Source organism: Colletotrichum abscissum, assembly GCF_030869225.1.
Source record: "Colletotrichum abscissum strain IMI 504890 chromosome Unknown Scaffold_60.1, whole genome shotgun sequence".
NCBI lineage: Eukaryota > Fungi > Ascomycota > Sordariomycetes > Glomerellales > Glomerellaceae > Colletotrichum > Colletotrichum abscissum.
In genome coordinates this window covers 107494-125351 of record NW_026850504.1, presented here as the reverse complement: position 1 = coordinate 125351, position 17858 = coordinate 107494, and the positions used below count along the sequence as shown (strand labels likewise).

Here is a 17858-nt window from a genome sequence, read left to right as displayed (position 1 = left end):
CAGCTTAGCAGACCTCGACGGAGGGGACTCGATGATTCTAGATGACGACGGCTTCTGTGGGCTCTGGGGGTTGCTTTCAACGGCTTCGGCTGTTGATGTGGCTAGTCAGGCGTTTTTCTTCCCTTTCGGTTACTCTTGAACTTGGAACGATACCATGCAATGCGATGCAGGATGTGGAGTAAGTATACTTATCCCCGTGAATGTCATTTCAAAAAAGGCATATATTGCCAGGTGGATTCGGCGTTAAGGAACGGCTCTAATTGTAATAAAAGTTTTGATACCTTCCTCGATGAATACACATTTATCCTCTTTCATCTATGCATATTTACCTAACACGTGATGTTTGATGTCGTCTGCGACCTTATCTCAGATCGCGGCCGTGTTCTAAGACGGGAACGTGGTTCCATGTCTCATTTGGGGGGAGGGGGGGGCGAACTGCCCGATTTCGGTCCTATACAACGGTAGCCTCGTGGCCAGCTTAAAATGTGCGATTCTGCGTCATTGGGCGGCACGAGGTGCGTATTCAGCCCCGTGATGACGGGCAAAGCTGTGTCTTCCTCTGAAATGTCCCATCCCACTAGAACACCCGTCCTTTGGTCACTCCTGCCCTTCTCAGCTAATAAACGTCACGGGAGAACACCCGTTCGCCAGCAGATGGTTGTAAAACCTGCTCAGCCGTTTGACTAAGTTAGGTGGCCTTTCTCCAAGGCGCCAAACGGAGGCTATTCTGTTGGGGAAACGGTGGTGCGAAGGGAAGGACAAGGAGTAGGGCAGCAGTCCAGTGCTACCTACGACAGCACGTCAGTGGAATCTGGCATGACTTAGGGAACGATAATAAGACGAGAATCACGGCGTGTCTTGGGATCGCCCTTGTCGTGGGATGCATGTCGCGGCGTCGGCAGACCACTAGCAGCGCCGGACGGCAATCCTCTCCGCATTTCCCATGTTGCCGTACAGAGGTAGACCACGCAATATGCGACCGAAACTTGGAGAGCCGGTGTCGGTGTCACGGTGTTAAGTGGTCGAGGGACTCGTGGTGGGCGCAGCTCGCGCTTCCCGCTGCAAAACGCCGTGAATCTCGACCCCACCTGACCCCCTGCAGCGCCTGCACTTAGCGGCCCGGACGGTGTGTAAGTGCCAAAGTGGGATGTTCTGAGGCGGGACGTGGACGTGGATGCGTCCATTCGTACGGAGTACGCAACAGTGTATGGCTGTCTCTCCTCCCCCCCTGACCGTAACGATAGCGTCATCCATATCAAGGACGTTCCCTTGATCAGAGAAATGTCGTACTGTGCTTATCGCGCTGTTTGCAGCCGGCCAACGCCCATCTGATAAGGCGGAGGCCATGCCACCTGACACGGTACGGTGGCCGGAACCTCCAAGCGCCGGCTCGGAGGACCAGGTATCTGCCACGCGAATGACTGCTGCAGATGTACATCCAGTGACATTCCAGATTATCTACTAGCGTCCGTTATCCCACCTGCCGTATTGCACGCTCAAGGTGGACACAGAGACAGAGAGGCCCCTCCCCTCCTTCCAGGTTCCCCGACCTCTACGTGCTGCACAAAGGCCCAGCCAGCCATCCACCAGCCGGGCCTCAACACCATCTCACCGACCCTGCGTGCCTGGTGAGCCGGCTATAGTCGAAGCGGTCTGCTGCAACCCTTCCTTTCTTACCTACTTTTTTGTTTCCCCCTTCTTACTTCAACTCCTTTTCCGTCGTGAACCAGCGCGTTTTTCAAACCACTTTCAACGTCGAGCGAACAGACAACTCGGACCCCTTGCTACGGAGATCTCACGAGCGTATCTTATCTCCAAAACGCGGGGTTTGGGACGGAGGAAGTACTCCCCCCCACATACGTCCAACCACCTCCCTCGACGACCACGACGACAACGACGTCTGACGATTACGAACGACCTTTCTCTATATCTCTGGCTACTTTTTTTTTCTTTTCGAAATTCAACGGCGTCAAAAAAAATATAAACCTCAAAATGGATGGACAGCAGCGCGACGACCGCGCAGGACACAACTTCCAGAACAACAGAATGTCGGCGAACGGATCACAGCCCGCCGCGGGCCCTCGCAGACGGAATGACGGTCAGTCACTAGAAGACAGCCACTCGGCTAGTCAGATTGACAGAATGCTGACATCTCTCTTTTTAGATTCGTGGGTAGAGGTCTCGTCGCAGCCTTCTTCATCTTCTCTTTCTTCCATCGGCGACGAGATCGTCACCACCGGTCTCCGAGTCGGTGGGTCCATGGCCGCCCGCCGACGTCGCTTACATCACCAAAACCAACCTGTGCCACGATCTTTTCATGTCGACCAGACGGCTATCCACGCTGGTACAAGTAGCCAAGAGGAGTACGAGGAGAGTGAAAGCGAGGAGGACCGATGTCTGACGAGCTCGACCGAGAACGTTCGGCCTCCGGTGCGAGCGTCGTTCCAACAGCAACCATCGGCGCAGGAGGATTCGGAGGACTCTGACGATAGCGATGAGATTGCTACCGCCCTGGGTCGCGTTTCCGATGATCCGGTCTTCAGACCTCAGCCAAACGCATTCTCTCATCCGCCCTCGGGCTTGGATAGGAGACACTCGGCCAGCTCGGCGATCCACCAGCATCCGCACAGCGGTGTAAGGCCCGCACTATCCCAACGATCTCAAACTAGAGTTAGCCGGGGCCCGCCAAACTTCATGTCCCCCGCATATCAAGCCGATAATGACGCGGCTCTCCGTGCTTCCCTCACGACTCTGCTATCGTGCGCCGCTGCCGCCCGTGGTCTGCCCAAGTATAAGGATACTACCGAGCGACAGGGCGCTCCACCCGCGCATACCGGAGTCGGACCTAGCTCTCAACCTGTTGAGTTACGGCTGATGCCCGAATCTGAGCTCATGGCTGAAAGACCTACCCAACCTCAGACCGCCTCTCCTGCCAAGTCTCCCGCTGCCCGTCCGTCACGGACGGCGGCGTCTTCTGCCCCCTCATCACCCAAGACCGACGGTGTCGATAAGCACAAGCGAACCTCTTCCTCACAGACACGCTCGTCCCGTGCGACAAAGAAGAAGAAGGTCGCGGCCAGCGAGGATGCCCTCATCAGCCCGACGTTGTTGACATGGGTTGTCAGTGCTGGCGTGGTGGTGTTGGTGTCTGTGGTAGGATTTGGTGCGGGATATGTGATCGGCCGTGAAGTAGGACGTCAGGAAGCACTATCAGCAGGAGTAGGTGTCAACGCCTCGGCAGTTGCGGACTCATCTTCGTGCGGACGGGAAGTTATTCGATCGTCCGGCGGCGGGCTTCGTCGCCTGAGGTGGGGTGCGGGGGTTGGTCGAAGCGTCGTCGCCTGAGATTTTTGAATCTGCGTCGATCGTCGAACATGTCGTCTGAATCATGAAGCGTCGGATGCTATTTACGTACAGGCGGATCCGGGGTACTGGATCTTTTGGGCTTCCGGACCTATTTCTTCATACACCTCTTGTCAGCTTTCTTCTCTTTTCGTCACGAACGGGTATGAGCGCGGACATTGACGAATATAGACGACTGCAAGTTTTTCTCATCTTTTCATGGATACCTCTTCTTCCCAAACGGGGGAAGGAAACGCGGAATATGCCTGGCAAACGAAAACGGGGGTTCAAACCGGGGTGGCTTGTGTGGTGCGGGGACATTATCAATCTTTTTTGAATCTTCATCTGAAATGATCAACGATCTATGATCTGGGGTGTAGGAGTGGAAGTGGAGGAGACCAGCCAAGGATCTGGGCCGGCATGGCGTGAAAGCTTTTTTCTCTTGTCTAGGTCCAGTTCAGGGGGGGGGGGGGGGGTTATCGCGTACAAGTTCCTTTTTTTGATTTGCTCGAAGCATCAGGGCGGGGAGTTGTTCAAAGGTGTGAGGTTATCGATCGTAACCTCGACGCGGGGCTATCGAACCCATGGGTTAAAGTGATTTTTTCTTCGTTTTTCTGCAAGCAATCGGCCGGCGGACGTATTTGAAACCCTCGATTGCGGGATAGCAACGGGGTGTTTTTTTTCTTTCCTCTCTCCTCTCCGAAACACACGCCCTACAGGAGGTAGCTTTAATCAATCAACGGGGCACGGTTCACATGAAGATTCCTTCGTCTCCCGGGGACGCCGCTTTACGTATGTTGTGCATGTGATAAGATGTAGTCTTGACTGGGCAGTGAGTTTTCCCCCGGACCCCGAGGAGTTCGTATGATGCCTGTTTTGGAACGTTTTGAAGCCTGAGCCTTGTTCGTAACTTGACCCCTTTGGGAGGGGTGTCTTCTGGGGGTTTCTACGGATAGCCTTTCTCTTCTCTCTTCTCTCTTCAACGTCGAGTCTTTTTTTGGAGGTTCGCGCCGAAGCAAGTTTCGGTTACAGATGCTGAGACTTGGCTCAACCGGTCAATTTTACGCGGGCCCGGGCGAGAGAGAGAGAGATTCTCGTCTCAACTTTTTTAGTCTCTTGTCGCGAGTTTGTCAAAAAAAAAGTTCAAGGGCAGAACGAAAGATCTGATTACTGACTACCAGTTGCGTCGACGAGGCTGTGTTGCGTTTTGTGTAACTAGGTGAACTCCTTCGTCTGAAGCGTTGAAGACGCGATGGGGCCTACTACTACCTGAGTCGGAAAGTTGAACCGAGTTGCTTTGATTCACGTGCCCGGTTGATGAAGCATGCCAGGTTCAACTGGACGACATGAGGGGTTATCATTATCAATTTGTGAAAGGTAGGATCGTGATCGTGATCGTGCTTGGTTGAACGTTCTTCCCCTCGGGCCTATACGGAGGCGACTGGCATTCAGGGATTGAGGTAGATGAGGGCTGCCTCGAAGACGGACGGACGTGACTAATACACAACGACGGATCCACTCCAGTACTTGTTCTGCCCATATGTTCAAGATGGAGCGGTTGGTAATCAATATACCAGCAACGATCAGGTTTAGAATCTAGCCGGATCTTGTAAGTAATCTGATTTCTACCAATGTCTAACAGAAAGACCGAGCATCTCGCTAGCGTGATGGCTCTCTTGAATGACGTGATCCTTTGCTCTTCTTCACTCTCCAGATCGCTGCGAGTGCTTGCTTGCATGCCAAGCCCGTCTGCCCCTCAAAGTCCCTGACGACCCTGTAAGAGAATCTGTAGAAACCCCCCGTTCCATCCGAAGAAGAGGACGTTGAGTGTAAGCATTCGACAAGCAACCATGGTTCTTGGTACCATGAATACCAAGAATACCAAGAGATTTCCCAAGACGAGTACGGCCGAGAGATCTAGATTCGTCTCAGTCGATCGTTTCGCCAAGGTAACGGGGCCAAGAAGTGCCGATACGACGACGCCTTCAGGATGTGTTGCGAATGCTTGTTCCGTTGTATAAGATTTTGCGGAGCCCGAATCCTCCAGAATATCCTCAATTTGGCGACTAACAATAGCCCACCGGCAAAAGGCGTCGAAATTGAACCCTCTCCGTCTTCTGCGAGAAATCCCAGCCGGATGACTTCCATGCAGCAACAAGGGGTGCGTTTCCACCAAGAATCATAGCAGTGCAGATCGTTTGATTCATGTAGATTGCCCGAGGCTGGTCGCCACTCTAGACCCAAACTTTGATAGAACTTGACGCTGATCAGGCTACGGAATAATCCGTATCTAGTCCGACCCCCTTATAGGGCGCTGAGATCAAGAGGAACACTGCTACCTCTGCCGGCTCTGTATCGCCGGGGACCGCCTACAAAGTCCCTTGGCTTTGGCAACATGGCATCATCCTGGAACTTCCATCGAGGATCTTGTACGATGTATCGTTGACCACCACCGCCGACATTGAGACTGCTCATCGTGTTCGTTCGAGTAGGACTTGGACTCTTTGCACCATTGGGAGCAAGCGTGAAGGCGCTTGGATCTAGCATAGAAGATCGTAGACCAGAACCAGCACGGGCCCTCGTAGGGGGTGCTGCTGGTGGAGGAGGTGCAGAGGCGGGGGGCGAGGGGGCCGCCGATGGGGGAGGCGGTGGAGCAGCACTTGGAGATGCCTGGCCGGCTGCTCGTAAAGCGGCTTGCATTGCCAGCGGCGAAGGTCCGTTTGAGGCCGGTGGAGGAGGTGGAGGTGCTGGGGACCTCGACGGAGGCGATGGCGCTGGAGCTCTGGGAGCGGCAGCAGCAGGGGGTGGTGGCGGCGCCGAGGGGGGTGCGGACGGAAGTGCTGGAGCAGACGATGGAGGTGGTGGAGGGGGTGCTCCTGGAGCTGGCGATCCAGGTAATGGAGGCGGGTGGCTGGGCGTAGTCGAGGGCTTCCGGGATGCTGGCAGTGGCGGCGGCTTCTTGCCTATAGGGGGCGGAGGTCCTTTCATCGATGCTGAAGAGCCTGGCCGAGGTAGATCGCTGGGCGTCTTGCGCAAGTTGGCAATGGATGGTGGCAGGGCCGGTGCGGCGTTGGGAGGAGGTAAAGGCGGCCTTCCCGGCGGGGCCGGCGCCGCACCGCCAGGAGGTTTTGGTGCTCCGAATGTGGGCGGCTTCGGCGCAGAGGACGACCGCACATTGCTCTCGGGATCCGACAGATATGACGAGTCCATAGAAGCACCGGTATCAACGGCGCCACGAGTCTTCCGCAGCTTCGGCATGCCTCCCGCAAAGAGTCCCCCTAATTGTGGTGCTGCCTGTGTGGGCGGTGCAGGCGCGCTTTCTCGCCCGCTCTGGTCGCTATTGCTTCTAGCTCGATTTCCGGGCACCGGAGGAGCGAGGCCACCGGGAGGTTTAGGGGCACCACCAAAGCCTGGGACCGGAGGCGCACCTCCTAGAGGCGGTCCTCCGGAGGAAACGCCACCAGACGAACCCCCAACTACCGGCGCAGATCTATCGTTCGTAACGGCTTTCTTGAGAGCCTTGCCTTTTGTGATGTCGGAGAGTAGAGCGCCCTGTGACCCGTATCAGTATGATGCTGTGACAAAGCGTTCAAGTCCACTTGTGAGCTTCAAACACGTACTCTGCCTCCCGGTGGTCTCGAAGGTAGATTGCCAGCTCCAGGAGGACCTCCTGGCGGCGGGGGAGGCGGAGGAGGGCCGCCCATCGCAGGCATCGGCGGCGGCGGCGGAGGTGGAGGGGGCATGATGCAGTTTGTTTCTATGTCTCTTGTGTGTTTGCGCTTTCAATATCGAGTAAATGATGGTTGTTGTGGTTGACTCTCGTCGATGGAGAGGTGGTTGATGGTGGTTAGGTCGTCGGCCGGAATTGGACGGAGGCTCATGCAAGCCAAGCTTGATAGGTTGGGTTCAATGGCGAGAATGAGCGAGAGATGTCGTTCAGATACAGTAGAATGGAGCGACAGGGTGCTGTTTCAATAGCAGGAGGAGATTGAGGCTCTCGAGGGGTTCGATCAGCGTGTCCTCAAGGGTCGATGGGATGATGGTACTCTGGGGTCGCTTTTCAGCCGCGTGGTGTTTCGTCATCTTCGGGCAGTATCTTGGTCGTTCGCTCAAAGGCGCTGCGCTGTTAGGCGCTGGCAGTGCAACCGTTACGGTCAAAGTGGGCTGAGGCGCCTGCCTGGTCTGAGGTACTTCCAACTAGCGGGCTGATGCCATAGCAGCCTAAGTATCTTCTGGCCCATCAGCCTCAAATGTCTCTCCACGTACCTGTGGCTGGGCAGTACGTAAGCATGCGATGTGGCGTATGGGAAGAATAGTGATCCAGGGTATGAGCACTCTCGCAAGCCAAGACAACTTGCGGAACAAACCGGAATAGGCCCAAGAGACCAACTCATTGCTAAAGATGTTAATTGTATCTAATGCAGAGCTACAATAAAGATCTACAGCTTTAACGTCTTGGAAGAAATGGTGTTGAGAAACACGCAGCAGACGGTGTGAGTAAAGTGGCAGTGTAACAGTTCGCGCCAAAGAGGTGCGCGTAGGCTCTCAGAATACTCGGCATGTAACGCCAGTGGACGGCTGTGGCTGCTGCCGGCCACGTTTCTTCAGTGCACCTTCAAGTATTGGCTGGGCGCTGTACTCTCCTGTACTTGCCCCAAAGCGACCCCGCCTAGGAGGGGCAACTGCTAATCTCATTGGCGCGGCGCGCTGTCCCGAGCTGCGAGAGCCTCCCTGCCGCGTGAATGATCGCCTGTAAGGCTAGGGGGGCAGGTGCGGGTAATTAGACGACGTGCTATTGGGGGGTATGGGGCTCAAGGTGGAAATTTTGCATGAGCTCCCAGCTTTCCCCGGAACCTCCGTCGCGTCCAGAGCTCCGAGAGTCCTTTCCCGTCCTCCAATTTTGCTTCATCCCACCGTCCCACGGTACCAGTGCCTCACATCACCCGGGATTCTTTGTCGGCCTTCTCTCCTCAACCAGTACCAAGCCCCAAGACGGCCTCTCCCGGCTGCTTGTCCCCCACGGTTTCTGCCTCACCCGCCCGACGGCCCCCTTTTGCTTGATTCTCTTGGCTTGCCTCGCTACGAAACGGACTATCTATCCCGATTGCTTCGCTGTTCGCTCTACCGCTGCAGCCCAGAGAGGCCAGTCTACGACTTCACGCCCGCTCGCTCGTTGTGTGCTTCAGATCGTCCAATCCTCAGTCACCGAAGACGCGTACGCTCGTCATCCTCCTCCTCGACCCGACCTCGCGCACTATCCTCTCCGCTACGAAGATGATGCGGACCGCCTTCATCCGGCCAGCGGCTCGCCAGCCTCGCTTCGTTTGTCAATCATGCGTGGGCCTATCACGCGCCGGTCAACAGACTCGACTCCAACATACCGCCAAGCCAAACGTGCCTTCGATCGTCCCTCTTCGATCTGCCCAGCTCTACGAGAATACCACATTGAGACGGGGTTTTGAGAAAAGTCGCCTGGCGAGCACGGTACCTGCTTCGGCTTTGCAAAAGAATGGTCACGAGAGGCCTGCAACGGCCAGTCCGTCGTCCAAGGAACTCCCTGATCTGAGCAAGCTGGCGGCCGTGGTTCAGCAGAGCAGAAAGCACTTCCTCTCTACAGACGGAATTCCCACCACACAGCTCGTCACTGCAGTCTTGAAAACGTGCCAAGGCGCCGCAAATGCGATTCAACCCTATCTATCCAGGTCGGAGAATCGTCCGGCCTCGACACTCACAGCATCGACCGCTTCCAATCTGTTATCCTTGGACTCGAACTTGACTGCAGCTAAATCTGGTAGCGCGTCGATCCCGTCAGTTTCTGTCAAGGATACAGTCGACACAATCTCCGAGTCAGCATACGAAATTATCGCCCACCCCACCGTTTCCATTGGTCCCCAGGTCTTGGACTTATACGTAAACATCCAAGCTAGGCTTGGCAGGCCCGAGACACTTCCCCATGTTTTCGAATTGTATGCGTCAAAGCCCAAACCAAAGGCGGTCGAGGGTGCAATCTCCTATGTTCAGCAGAACCCAAATAGGGCAGACAAGGCAATCGAAGCAAGTGTGGCCGAAACAGCTCTGGGTGCCGCCATCGACGCCAAGAATTTGGACGCTGCGATTGGCATCGTTGAGGCCTGCTACGCAACACAAGCATTCTACCGCCAAAAGCTTCTGCGGAAGGCGCTTCTGCCCGTCTCGGCCGTGGCAGCGGCCCCCTTTGGAGTCTACACTCTTGCCTCCAATCTCTCGGCATTCCAGAACACAATGGAGCCCGTGACAGCCACAAAGTTTGCCTTCGCCGCCATCCTGGCTTATCTGGGGTTCACAGCGACGATTGGGATGGTTGCCAAAACCACTGTCAATGATCATATGCGACGAGTCACTTGGGCGCCCGGTATTCCGTTGCACCAGCGCTGGCTGCGTGAAGAAGAGAGGGCGGGCATGGATGACATCGCATGCGCCTGGGGTTACAGAGAGAAATGGCGACACGGTGAGGAGGGCGGTATTGAGTGGGACTCGCTAAAGGAGTATCTTGGTCTGAAGGGAATGATGCTTGATAGAGTTGAGCTGATGGAGGGAATGAGTTGAGGAACCACATGTTCGAGTTGAGGGTTCGTTGATGAGACGTGCGGACACTGCGGGCACGCGGGGTGGCCTCCCACTGACGGCGTCGGAGCGGGCATGGGACGGGGTAATGGGGGGAAAGAAATGGATTGTTGGACAAGGGAAGCTCGTCGTTGGAGCTTAGGGAACCATGGAATATCTGTGCAACAGAGTTGCAAAGTCTGGACGTCGTTGCTAAGCCCCCCCTAGTCCGGAGAATAATGCGGCGGCCGACCAATCCAAATGCACATGCGCCGTCACCAAGGGCCCGCCTACAGATCGGCAATCTACGTCCTATCCCGCGCATCTTGCCAAGAGACTGCCCAGACATCGCCCAGACAGCATCGCCATCCACATGCGGATCACCACCAGCCATGTCGACGACGCTGTCACTATCGTCTTGTTTCAAGCACTATTCCTGGCCTCCCTCCTCTCTCGACTCAGCATCGGTGCATCATTGGTGACAAGATGAGTTTGAACTTGGCCTTGGATCCACACATTGGTCTAAGGCCGAGTGGAGCGAACGGCCTCTAGGTGACTGCAGAACTGCAGTAGTCCCCTGGGCAGTGACGAGCCATTCTGCCATCTCAATCTGAGCTAATCTCACATTTCTGCTTGACAAGCCATAGGAGCTTTGATCTATACCTCCACCGTACAGATTATCTCAGTATACACCCCTCGCCTCATAGTCCGCACACTGCACGAACACACCGGGGTGTCCCTCGGCAGACTTAGCACCACGGCAACCCCTGCCCGCCATCAGAGCCTGACTGAAAGCGCCTCCCTGTTCGCACACGCAAGCCTGGACAAGTCCGCACCGACTCATCATAACCCTGCAGATCGGTGACTTTACAAAACGAGCCTCTTTACCTATAAAGAAGCAGAGCCTCTTGCATCACCATCTGTCAAGTGCCAATATCATCAACGCTCTGTCATCCGGAGCACCAGACGATTTTCAAAAGAAGACGTGAAAGCATCTTCTACAACCCAACAACCAGATCAACACGCACACAACAGTCACGATGTCGGCCAACGAAGAAGACTTTACACCTTTCGACCCGGTGCGGTGTGAGCACTATGCCAGATTCGCATCTCACTTGGATAGATGGCAGTTCGATGTCATGTACTGGCTTTTGTTCGTTTTCAATCTGTTCATCCTATTCCTGGCAGCATGGAATTACACACGGTGAGTTCCCCCGCAAAAACCGTTGCGTCTCACGGTCATCTTTCCTCAAACAGTCTCACTGACCAACTGTTCAGGACATTGGACGCTGTGAGCGAACTCCCCGAGACGGACGCAAAAAGGAAAAAAGCCATCAAGCATTGCATCTGGTTCAACCTGGGATGCGTTTGCGTCTCATTAGCGACGGTCATTATGGAGGTCTTCACCTTGATGGCATTGCAGTTCTGCGACGGCGAGGACCTCATGTCGCTGTACTGGTCGACTTTCACCATGATTCAGGTCGGATCTCTCATTGCAGTATGCGGAGTCATTCTGGCCCTTGTCCACCAGCTGAGACAACGCAAGAACCCGTGTGTAGCCTCCCTGCCATACTTGCAAGCCTCATGTTTTCGCTAACGTATCATTATAGTCCATGGGCTCTTGCTCTCGGCACACCCGTCTTGGTCATCGCGGGTTTGTTCCACTACTTCCACACATGCATGGTCCGAAGAGTCAAGAAGGCGTCAGCGAGAAAGAGGAAGATGAGTGACGCCGGAACGCTCCCCATGAGCCAAGTGTACGTGCACCTTTCCACCCCGGGAAATTGGTTGCTACCCAACCTCCCCCCGCCAAGATGAAAACATGTGCGCTAACACGAGATACAGGAACACTATTCAAGCCGAGTCTTCTGATGAGGATGATGGCATTCAAGGAGCTGAAATTATCGGGCTCACGATGGACGGCGGCCCAATCATCCATTTCAAGGACGCCGTGCCTTACAACTTGCCGAACAACAGCGAAATCATCGGGCGCTGCTCCAACGACAAGCCCATTGTTATCTGCCGCCGCGATGGCTTCCAGCTGATTTACAATGGCACGGACGAGAGAGCGCCTTCTCCTAACCCGGCAACTAAGAGCACGGGTTGAGGGCGAGGGGCGCCGGTTCCGTTGCATCCCGCAGCGGGCAGGCTCCACCCTTGCATTGGTGCGGCGAAGTCAAAAACAAAAGTCTAGATCCCGTCAGATCAGCCGCCTACGGCTACACCCCACGTCATAACACCAGGCACAAACGAGCTGCGTCCCTGCAGAACGGGTCGCCATAACCACTCTTACACCACACTCTCCAGCTTACACCACGCATACACATATCTGGACGACTATGACCAACAACGCCCGTTACCGCCCACAGTCATGGCACAGCCCTTCTGAAGCCTTATTCTCCACTGGCCTGCGTCCTATCCATTTTGGCTTTATCCCTTTTCGGCCTCTTATCAGGGTGATCCCTGCCACATAGGGAGCGGCACGGCGGCTGGTCTAGAGCTACGACTGTAGAGTCTATTGCTAGCTCCGGCGGGCACATTGGCACACGTCCTCCCTTCCCGCGCTAGAGAGCAAAGCCACTGTCACCTGACTACCGGGCGGGCGCCGACTTCACCGTCTTGGCCGTATTACCACAACGGACCAGTTCGTGGCAATAGCCAAGCGGAGCACGAAGCCGATCCTGACGCGGCAGTGGAAGGGCGTTTCCATCAACGGACGCCGGTCCAGCGGGGGTGACGGACTCCGCTTCGTTGAGGACTCCGTTTTTTTTTCTTTACCAAGCATGCGTTCTGCGATTTCCAACAATTCCCACCTTCATGTGGCGGCGGCGGCACTCGATCTGCCCTCCCTGCCTATTCTTCCTCTTTTTTCTCACAGATTCCCAATCTACATGTTTTCATGCCTGTTGTATCCACATCACCGGCTTGGCGTTTTGGGTGATGCAGTTTATGGGGGGTGGTTGACTCGACACTAGATACGGACGGTGTGTGCTGCGCGCACCACTATCCGTGCTTCGTGTGCCTGCGTCCATCATCCCTGGCAAGTTTGGCTGTATGGGCAGCTAGGCTCGGAGTTGGAAAAGGTTTATCAATCTGTTTTTCTTTACAATTGCATCAGGCCGCAACAAGCCAAGACTTTTTATTTTCTCCATTTTTTTTTCAGTCATTGAAAATTCCCCACCCCCTGGCTTTCCTTTCGTTCTGACTGATTATCTGATATGTCAGTCGTGCCAGGGGTGTTGTCACTAGCGTCGGTATTAGTTTGCGGGTAGAGCTGCATCGGGACTCCGGGAACTGCCTTGGTGTGTGTTGTTCTCTCACATGCACACACACACACACACACACACACTTGTGGTTTGCCGGAGGGGGGTACTCACGTCCCCTATTATCTTGGCTTTCGGGTTTGCTTTCACAAGAAAAAAGCTGTTGAGAAAACTCTCCGTAAGGGGCGGTTGAAGCTAGCTAGCTTGGCCTTGGCTAGAGTACTAGGTAGATTGCGGAAATCAGATAAGCCAATTGAGCATTACACAAATTGTCAAATCCCACACACGGACAACTATCCGTACACTACAAGCGTGACAAGGCAAGCTTTGGCACCAGCCACTAAGTAGTAAGGTGCACACCGTCCACCGGCACTTGAAGGACCCGTCATGATGATCGCCAACTTTATCTTCCAGACTAAGTAAAGTGATGTCTCTGGTGATTGTTGGTGAACCAACCCCCCATGCGCGCGCGCAACCAGAGTCGTTAGCAGCGTTTCCGACTGCTTGGCAAGAACAGCATTTCGCGGCACATTCTAGTCTTCTAGCCTCTAGCCTCTAGGCAAGTACAACGAAGGCGGCAGTGCAACAATAGCTAGACAACGTGGGACCCTTTTTTTTTTTTTTATCGAAGAAGAAGAAGGAAGGAAGAAGGAAAGGAAATCTGACCGCCAAAAGACGCAATGGACAGCGGTTCGAATGCCAAGACATGTTCACGGCCTGCTTACAGAACATCGAGATATGTCCACGGATCATCACCTTCCGTCATCTCAACAAAATAAAAAAAAGGTGACAATCTTTTGGTTCAGTGGCGAACTTGACGCCGCAGGCGGCCATGTCGCAAGAGCACAGAGGAAAGCGCACGGGTTTCTAGGCCGAGTATTCTTAGAACAAATCCTGAAGCGCGAGTCTACCATGGTAATAATCAAGCAGGAAAAAAGGCCCAAGGTGACACACGGCGAGAACGTTTCTGATTTTTTTTTCTCTGTATTCTGTCTTGGGGTTGAACGGACGGACAGAACAATCCGTGCTCGTGCTTGTGCTCGTGCTCTCAGGGGGGTGGTTTGGTTGGAGTTGGAGGCCGCTCTCTTGCGAGGCTGATCTTTTGGAAGAGAGAAGAAGCTCGCTACTCATTTTACCACTTCACACGGATCTTCACCGAGTCAACGGAGGAGGGGGCCGCGTATCACGTTTTGTCTGCCAAGACCCTTGGTCACATGCCGTGGCACATACCAGATCACGGCTCGAGTCGATCCCCCCTCCGAGGCCTAAGGCCTTGTCCTCCTCCGGGCCTCTCAGAGCATGACCTTTGAGCACGCCGCACGGTAATGGGGCTGGCTAGGCAGATGGCAGATAGATAGCACGCATTCCAGCAGAGTCAGAGGCGTCATCAAAAACAGAAGAGCCAAAGGAACCTCGAAGTTACGAGTAGTAGGGGGTCAGGGCCAAGGAGCATGTCTTGAACTTTTTCTTCTTGTTTTACGGTTTTTTCTTGGATTACAGTAGCTACCGCATCCTTGGGTGGGACATGAATGTCTCACATACCCATCTAGAGGTATCTGGTGCATCTTTCTTTCTCTTTTTTTCTTTCCCCTTCTGTGCGTCTAGAGGTCGCCCGTGTCTCACACACGTGTTTCCTCATTCGCTTCTCTCTCGCGTCATCTCAACATCTCTTTTGGCTGACGTTTCTCCTGGGGTTTGTGACCATCTAACTCCGATAGCCCGCATCAATGCTCTCCCGGGGAACGCGAGTGCGCGAGAGTGTAAGTCCGTACCTGTGGTGGTGTCTTGGACTATTGCAAGCGCCCCGCCTTGCCGATTTGTAATATCTCACCAGTGAGACGGTCATCACTGCGCAGGACAGGCCACGACTCACCGCCGGCCTTGGCAAGGTTCACCTCAAGTTTTGTGCCAAGCACCTTGAAGGTGGACTTTTCCGTATCGATTGGCGCAAACAGAGGTACCTCGGTGGTGTAGCGCTTGGGCGGCGAGTCTGAGGTGGGCAGGTCAAGTGCGATGGACTGCGACTTGAACTCGATCTTGGCCGAATCCTTGACGATCTTCTTGAGGAAGAAGGAGGCGATGACAGTAGAAGGGGTCTGGTAGAAGTCGGTGCGGACTGTGTCGAGCTTCTCCTCGCCGCCAGCTGCCGCAGCGTTCTTCTTCTTGCCGCTTCCGATGAACAGGTGACGGCCCTTGGTCTTGCAACCTTCGATCTTCATAAACTGGTCAAACTCGAGAACACGGCGCTTGCAGCAGCTGTAGCCCTTGGAGCCCTCGTGGAAGATGGGGACACCGGGGTGGTGGACGCAGGATTCGCCATCGCGCGATGAGGCCTTGCGGTAGGTGGCCGAACAGGCTTTACGACGGCAGGTGGTCCCGTCGGGAATCTCGAGGGAAGCGTCGTCGGACTCGGACTCCGGGGGTGGAGGCGGAGGGGAGGGAGCGGCTGTGGCTTGGGAGAGGGGCTTGCGTGCCGGTTCCGCTGCCGATGCGAGCTTATCGAGGAGAGAAGGCGCGTCCGCGGGGTCCGCTTGGGGCTTCTGCTCGATCTTTGGGGGGAGGTCGGTTGTGGAGTGCTTGCCGGTTGTGCAGGGGGGGATGGCCATAAACTCCTCAAAGGTGAGGACACGGGGTTTGCAGCACTTCCAGCCTGTTTGGTAGTGGTGAATGAGGTTAGCCGCGGTGTCTCGTGTGAAATGTTTCCAATGCGATTGATTGCGGTTGAACGGGGCTCGTGGCAAGGGGATGGGAGAGGTGCAATTGGACGAAGGGGAATCCCATGACATCCGCACGGGACAAGAACGGGAAGGACGCGTTCTCCATGGAGCATGGCGTAGCACTTGTGTAGAGTTTGTATGGTGATTGGGGGGCTAGGAGTGAGTACCTTTCTGGCCTTCATGGAAGACGGGAGGACCGGGGTGGTAGACACATGGCTCCTCAGCATCAGAGTAGAGCTTGCCGCAGCCCTGGTGGACGCACTTTTCTGCCATGATGGGCTGGCAGGATGAGCTTATGCTGCTTGGCTTTCGCTACCGTTTTCGCGTGCTGAGGTGAGATGCAATCGAAGTTTGCTGGACACACAGTGATGCTCCAAGGAATTGGAGTGGAAGGAAGGGGGAAAAAATTGTTAAGGATGAACAAGATTCAAGATTGACGACGGGCGACGTTTGAGAATTGGTGTGGATGAAAGAGGCGGCGGGTCTGGCAGGATGTAAATTGTCGAAAAGGGCCCCCGTAAGTGGAAGTGATGAGTGAGGGGTGGTTGTCCTCGATGGAGGGGTTGCTATGTTCTCCAGGATTCCAGAATTTCCCAGGGGTCGTCGTCACTGCGATTTAGCGGCTCAAAATTATGCATGTTGGGCACAAGCTCCGCCAAATCTTCCTGCTGATTCGCCGGAGATGGATAACGAAGGGTGGGGTGCGACTGCTTCAAAGTCCTGACCGCCTTCCTGAAGAAGACGTCCGTAATGTGACCACATTCGGCAAGAATTGACCGAAGACAATGACAGGTTACATCCGGCCTTGTCCTTGCAGGTTCAGAGTTGCAACTCGGCCGGGGTGGAAGTTCAGTCGGAAACTTCAAACTTACGACCCAAAAAAGACCAGGCATCTTCAGCCCACACTTTTGCCTTTTTTTGCCCATTTCATCATCATCACGAGACGGACTGGGACGAGCAGCAATTTTGCTTTCCTCGTGGCGGATCCAACCATTCAATCAATCGGACTATTTCGAAACGATAACCAACGGGCGTTTCTCTCCACACCTTCGCAACTGGCAGACATTGGCAGGTCACATCATCTCACTTTGAATCTCACAGACATATCTCAAATACAACCACAGACATTGTACGCCCCTCCAACTCAACTCCAACACCAACCTACCCTGATCCCTGATACCAGTCGTCATATTTGACATTCCTATCCTTTCTCTCCTCCCCTCGTCTTCCTTTCCCAGCTGACCGAGAACGAGGCTGTTTCACAGCCTTCGAGCCTCCTTCTTTTTCTCGGTTCAAGAGTAGGTTGTGCTCACACACTACGGTGGGATAAACGTCAGATTTCGAGTTAATCGCGAGACGTCCACAGCAGACTTGCAATTTGATCTGCAGCAATCATAAAAATGTTTGCACCAACACGACGTTTATTTCAAAAGGTCCAACCATGTCGGATCACCCTCTTCTCCCGCGATGAGTGCGGCTTATGCGTGCGGGCCAAATCGGCACTCTCCAACGTTTGGGATCGCCGGCCTTTTGCTTACACGGAGGTCGTCATCACGAAGCCAGAGAACAAGAAGTGGAGGGACCTTTACGATTTCGACGTGCCCGTGGTAAGTTCACCATTCTTTCCTTGCCGCGTGGGATGAAAAGGAGGCCATCCGATGATGCACATCCACCTTCGCAAAAGTTTCCTGCAAAAGTGAGCCTTTAAACCTTTCTAATCCGTTGACGTGCGCCCCTTTACCCCAGATCCACATTAGCAAAGCCGAGGCCCCTGAGGAGGATGTCAAACTCGTGGGCAAAGCTGTCAAGCTCATGCATCGATTCGACCCAGATCAGATCGAAGCCAAGATGGATCAAGTAGAGGGAGAAAAGTAAACTCTGTGAAGATCGTCTTTCTTACTCATCCAGAGCGGCCGCAGCGTTGCTTGGCTCATAGGAGGTGGCCAGCAGGCGA

At 54.6% G+C, this 17858-nt stretch overlaps 8 protein-coding genes across 8 annotated transcripts; 5 read left to right on the top strand and 3 right to left on the bottom strand.

Moving 5' to 3' along the window:
- Positions 1 to 821: 821 nt before the first annotated feature.
- On the bottom strand, positions 822 to 1184 carry CABS01_14962 (uncharacterized protein; the record flags this gene model as incomplete). The annotated part of the gene is made up of 1 exon (XM_060548300.1): positions 822 to 1184. The coding sequence occupies one exon, from the start codon at positions 1182 to 1184 to the stop codon at positions 822 to 824; it is 363 nt and encodes a 120-aa protein (XP_060392296.1).
- An 808-nt stretch (positions 1185 to 1992) lies between these two features.
- Positions 1993 to 3345, top strand: CABS01_14961 (uncharacterized protein; the record flags this gene model as incomplete). The annotated part of the gene is made up of 2 exons (XM_060548299.1): positions 1993 to 2098; positions 2165 to 3345. 2 exons carry the CDS (start codon positions 1993 to 1995, stop codon positions 3343 to 3345), a joined length of 1287 nt encoding a protein of 428 aa, XP_060392295.1.
- A 2301-nt stretch (positions 3346 to 5646) lies between these two features.
- Positions 5647 to 7085, bottom strand: CABS01_14960 (proline-rich; the record flags this gene model as incomplete). Its single annotated transcript, XM_060548298.1, has 2 exons — positions 5647 to 6894; positions 6963 to 7085. 2 exons carry the CDS (start codon positions 7083 to 7085, stop codon positions 5647 to 5649), a joined length of 1371 nt encoding a protein of 456 aa, XP_060392294.1.
- A 507-nt stretch (positions 7086 to 7592) lies between these two features.
- On the top strand, positions 7593 to 9927 carry CABS01_14959 (uncharacterized protein; the record flags this gene model as incomplete). The annotated part of the gene is made up of 3 exons (XM_060548297.1): positions 7593 to 7621; positions 7788 to 7835; positions 8529 to 9927. The coding sequence occupies 3 exons, from the start codon at positions 7593 to 7595 to the stop codon at positions 9925 to 9927; spliced, it is 1476 nt and encodes a 491-aa protein (XP_060392293.1).
- Positions 9928 to 10185: 258 nt separating this feature from the next.
- Positions 10186 to 10476, top strand: CABS01_14958 (uncharacterized protein; the record flags this gene model as incomplete). Its single annotated transcript, XM_060548296.1, has 1 exon — positions 10186 to 10476. One exon carries the CDS (start codon positions 10186 to 10188, stop codon positions 10474 to 10476), a length of 291 nt encoding a protein of 96 aa, XP_060392292.1.
- Positions 10477 to 10964: 488 nt separating this feature from the next.
- Positions 10965 to 12031, top strand: CABS01_14957 (uncharacterized protein; the record flags this gene model as incomplete). The annotated part of the gene is made up of 4 exons (XM_060548295.1): positions 10965 to 11128; positions 11203 to 11475; positions 11535 to 11681; positions 11770 to 12031. 4 exons carry the CDS (start codon positions 10965 to 10967, stop codon positions 12029 to 12031), a joined length of 846 nt encoding a protein of 281 aa, XP_060392291.1.
- Positions 12032 to 14977: 2946 nt separating this feature from the next.
- On the bottom strand, positions 14978 to 16177 carry CABS01_14956 (CORD and CS domain-containing protein; the record flags this gene model as incomplete). Its single annotated transcript, XM_060548294.1, has 2 exons — positions 14978 to 15837; positions 16072 to 16177. The coding sequence occupies 2 exons, from the start codon at positions 16175 to 16177 to the stop codon at positions 14978 to 14980; spliced, it is 966 nt and encodes a 321-aa protein (XP_060392290.1).
- A 1127-nt stretch (positions 16178 to 17304) lies between these two features.
- On the top strand, positions 17305 to 17779 carry CABS01_14955 (glutaredoxin-like domain-containing protein; the record flags this gene model as incomplete). Its single annotated transcript, XM_060548293.1, has 2 exons — positions 17305 to 17511; positions 17651 to 17779. The coding sequence occupies 2 exons, from the start codon at positions 17305 to 17307 to the stop codon at positions 17777 to 17779; spliced, it is 336 nt and encodes a 111-aa protein (XP_060392289.1).
- Positions 17780 to 17858: the final 79 nt, after the last annotated feature.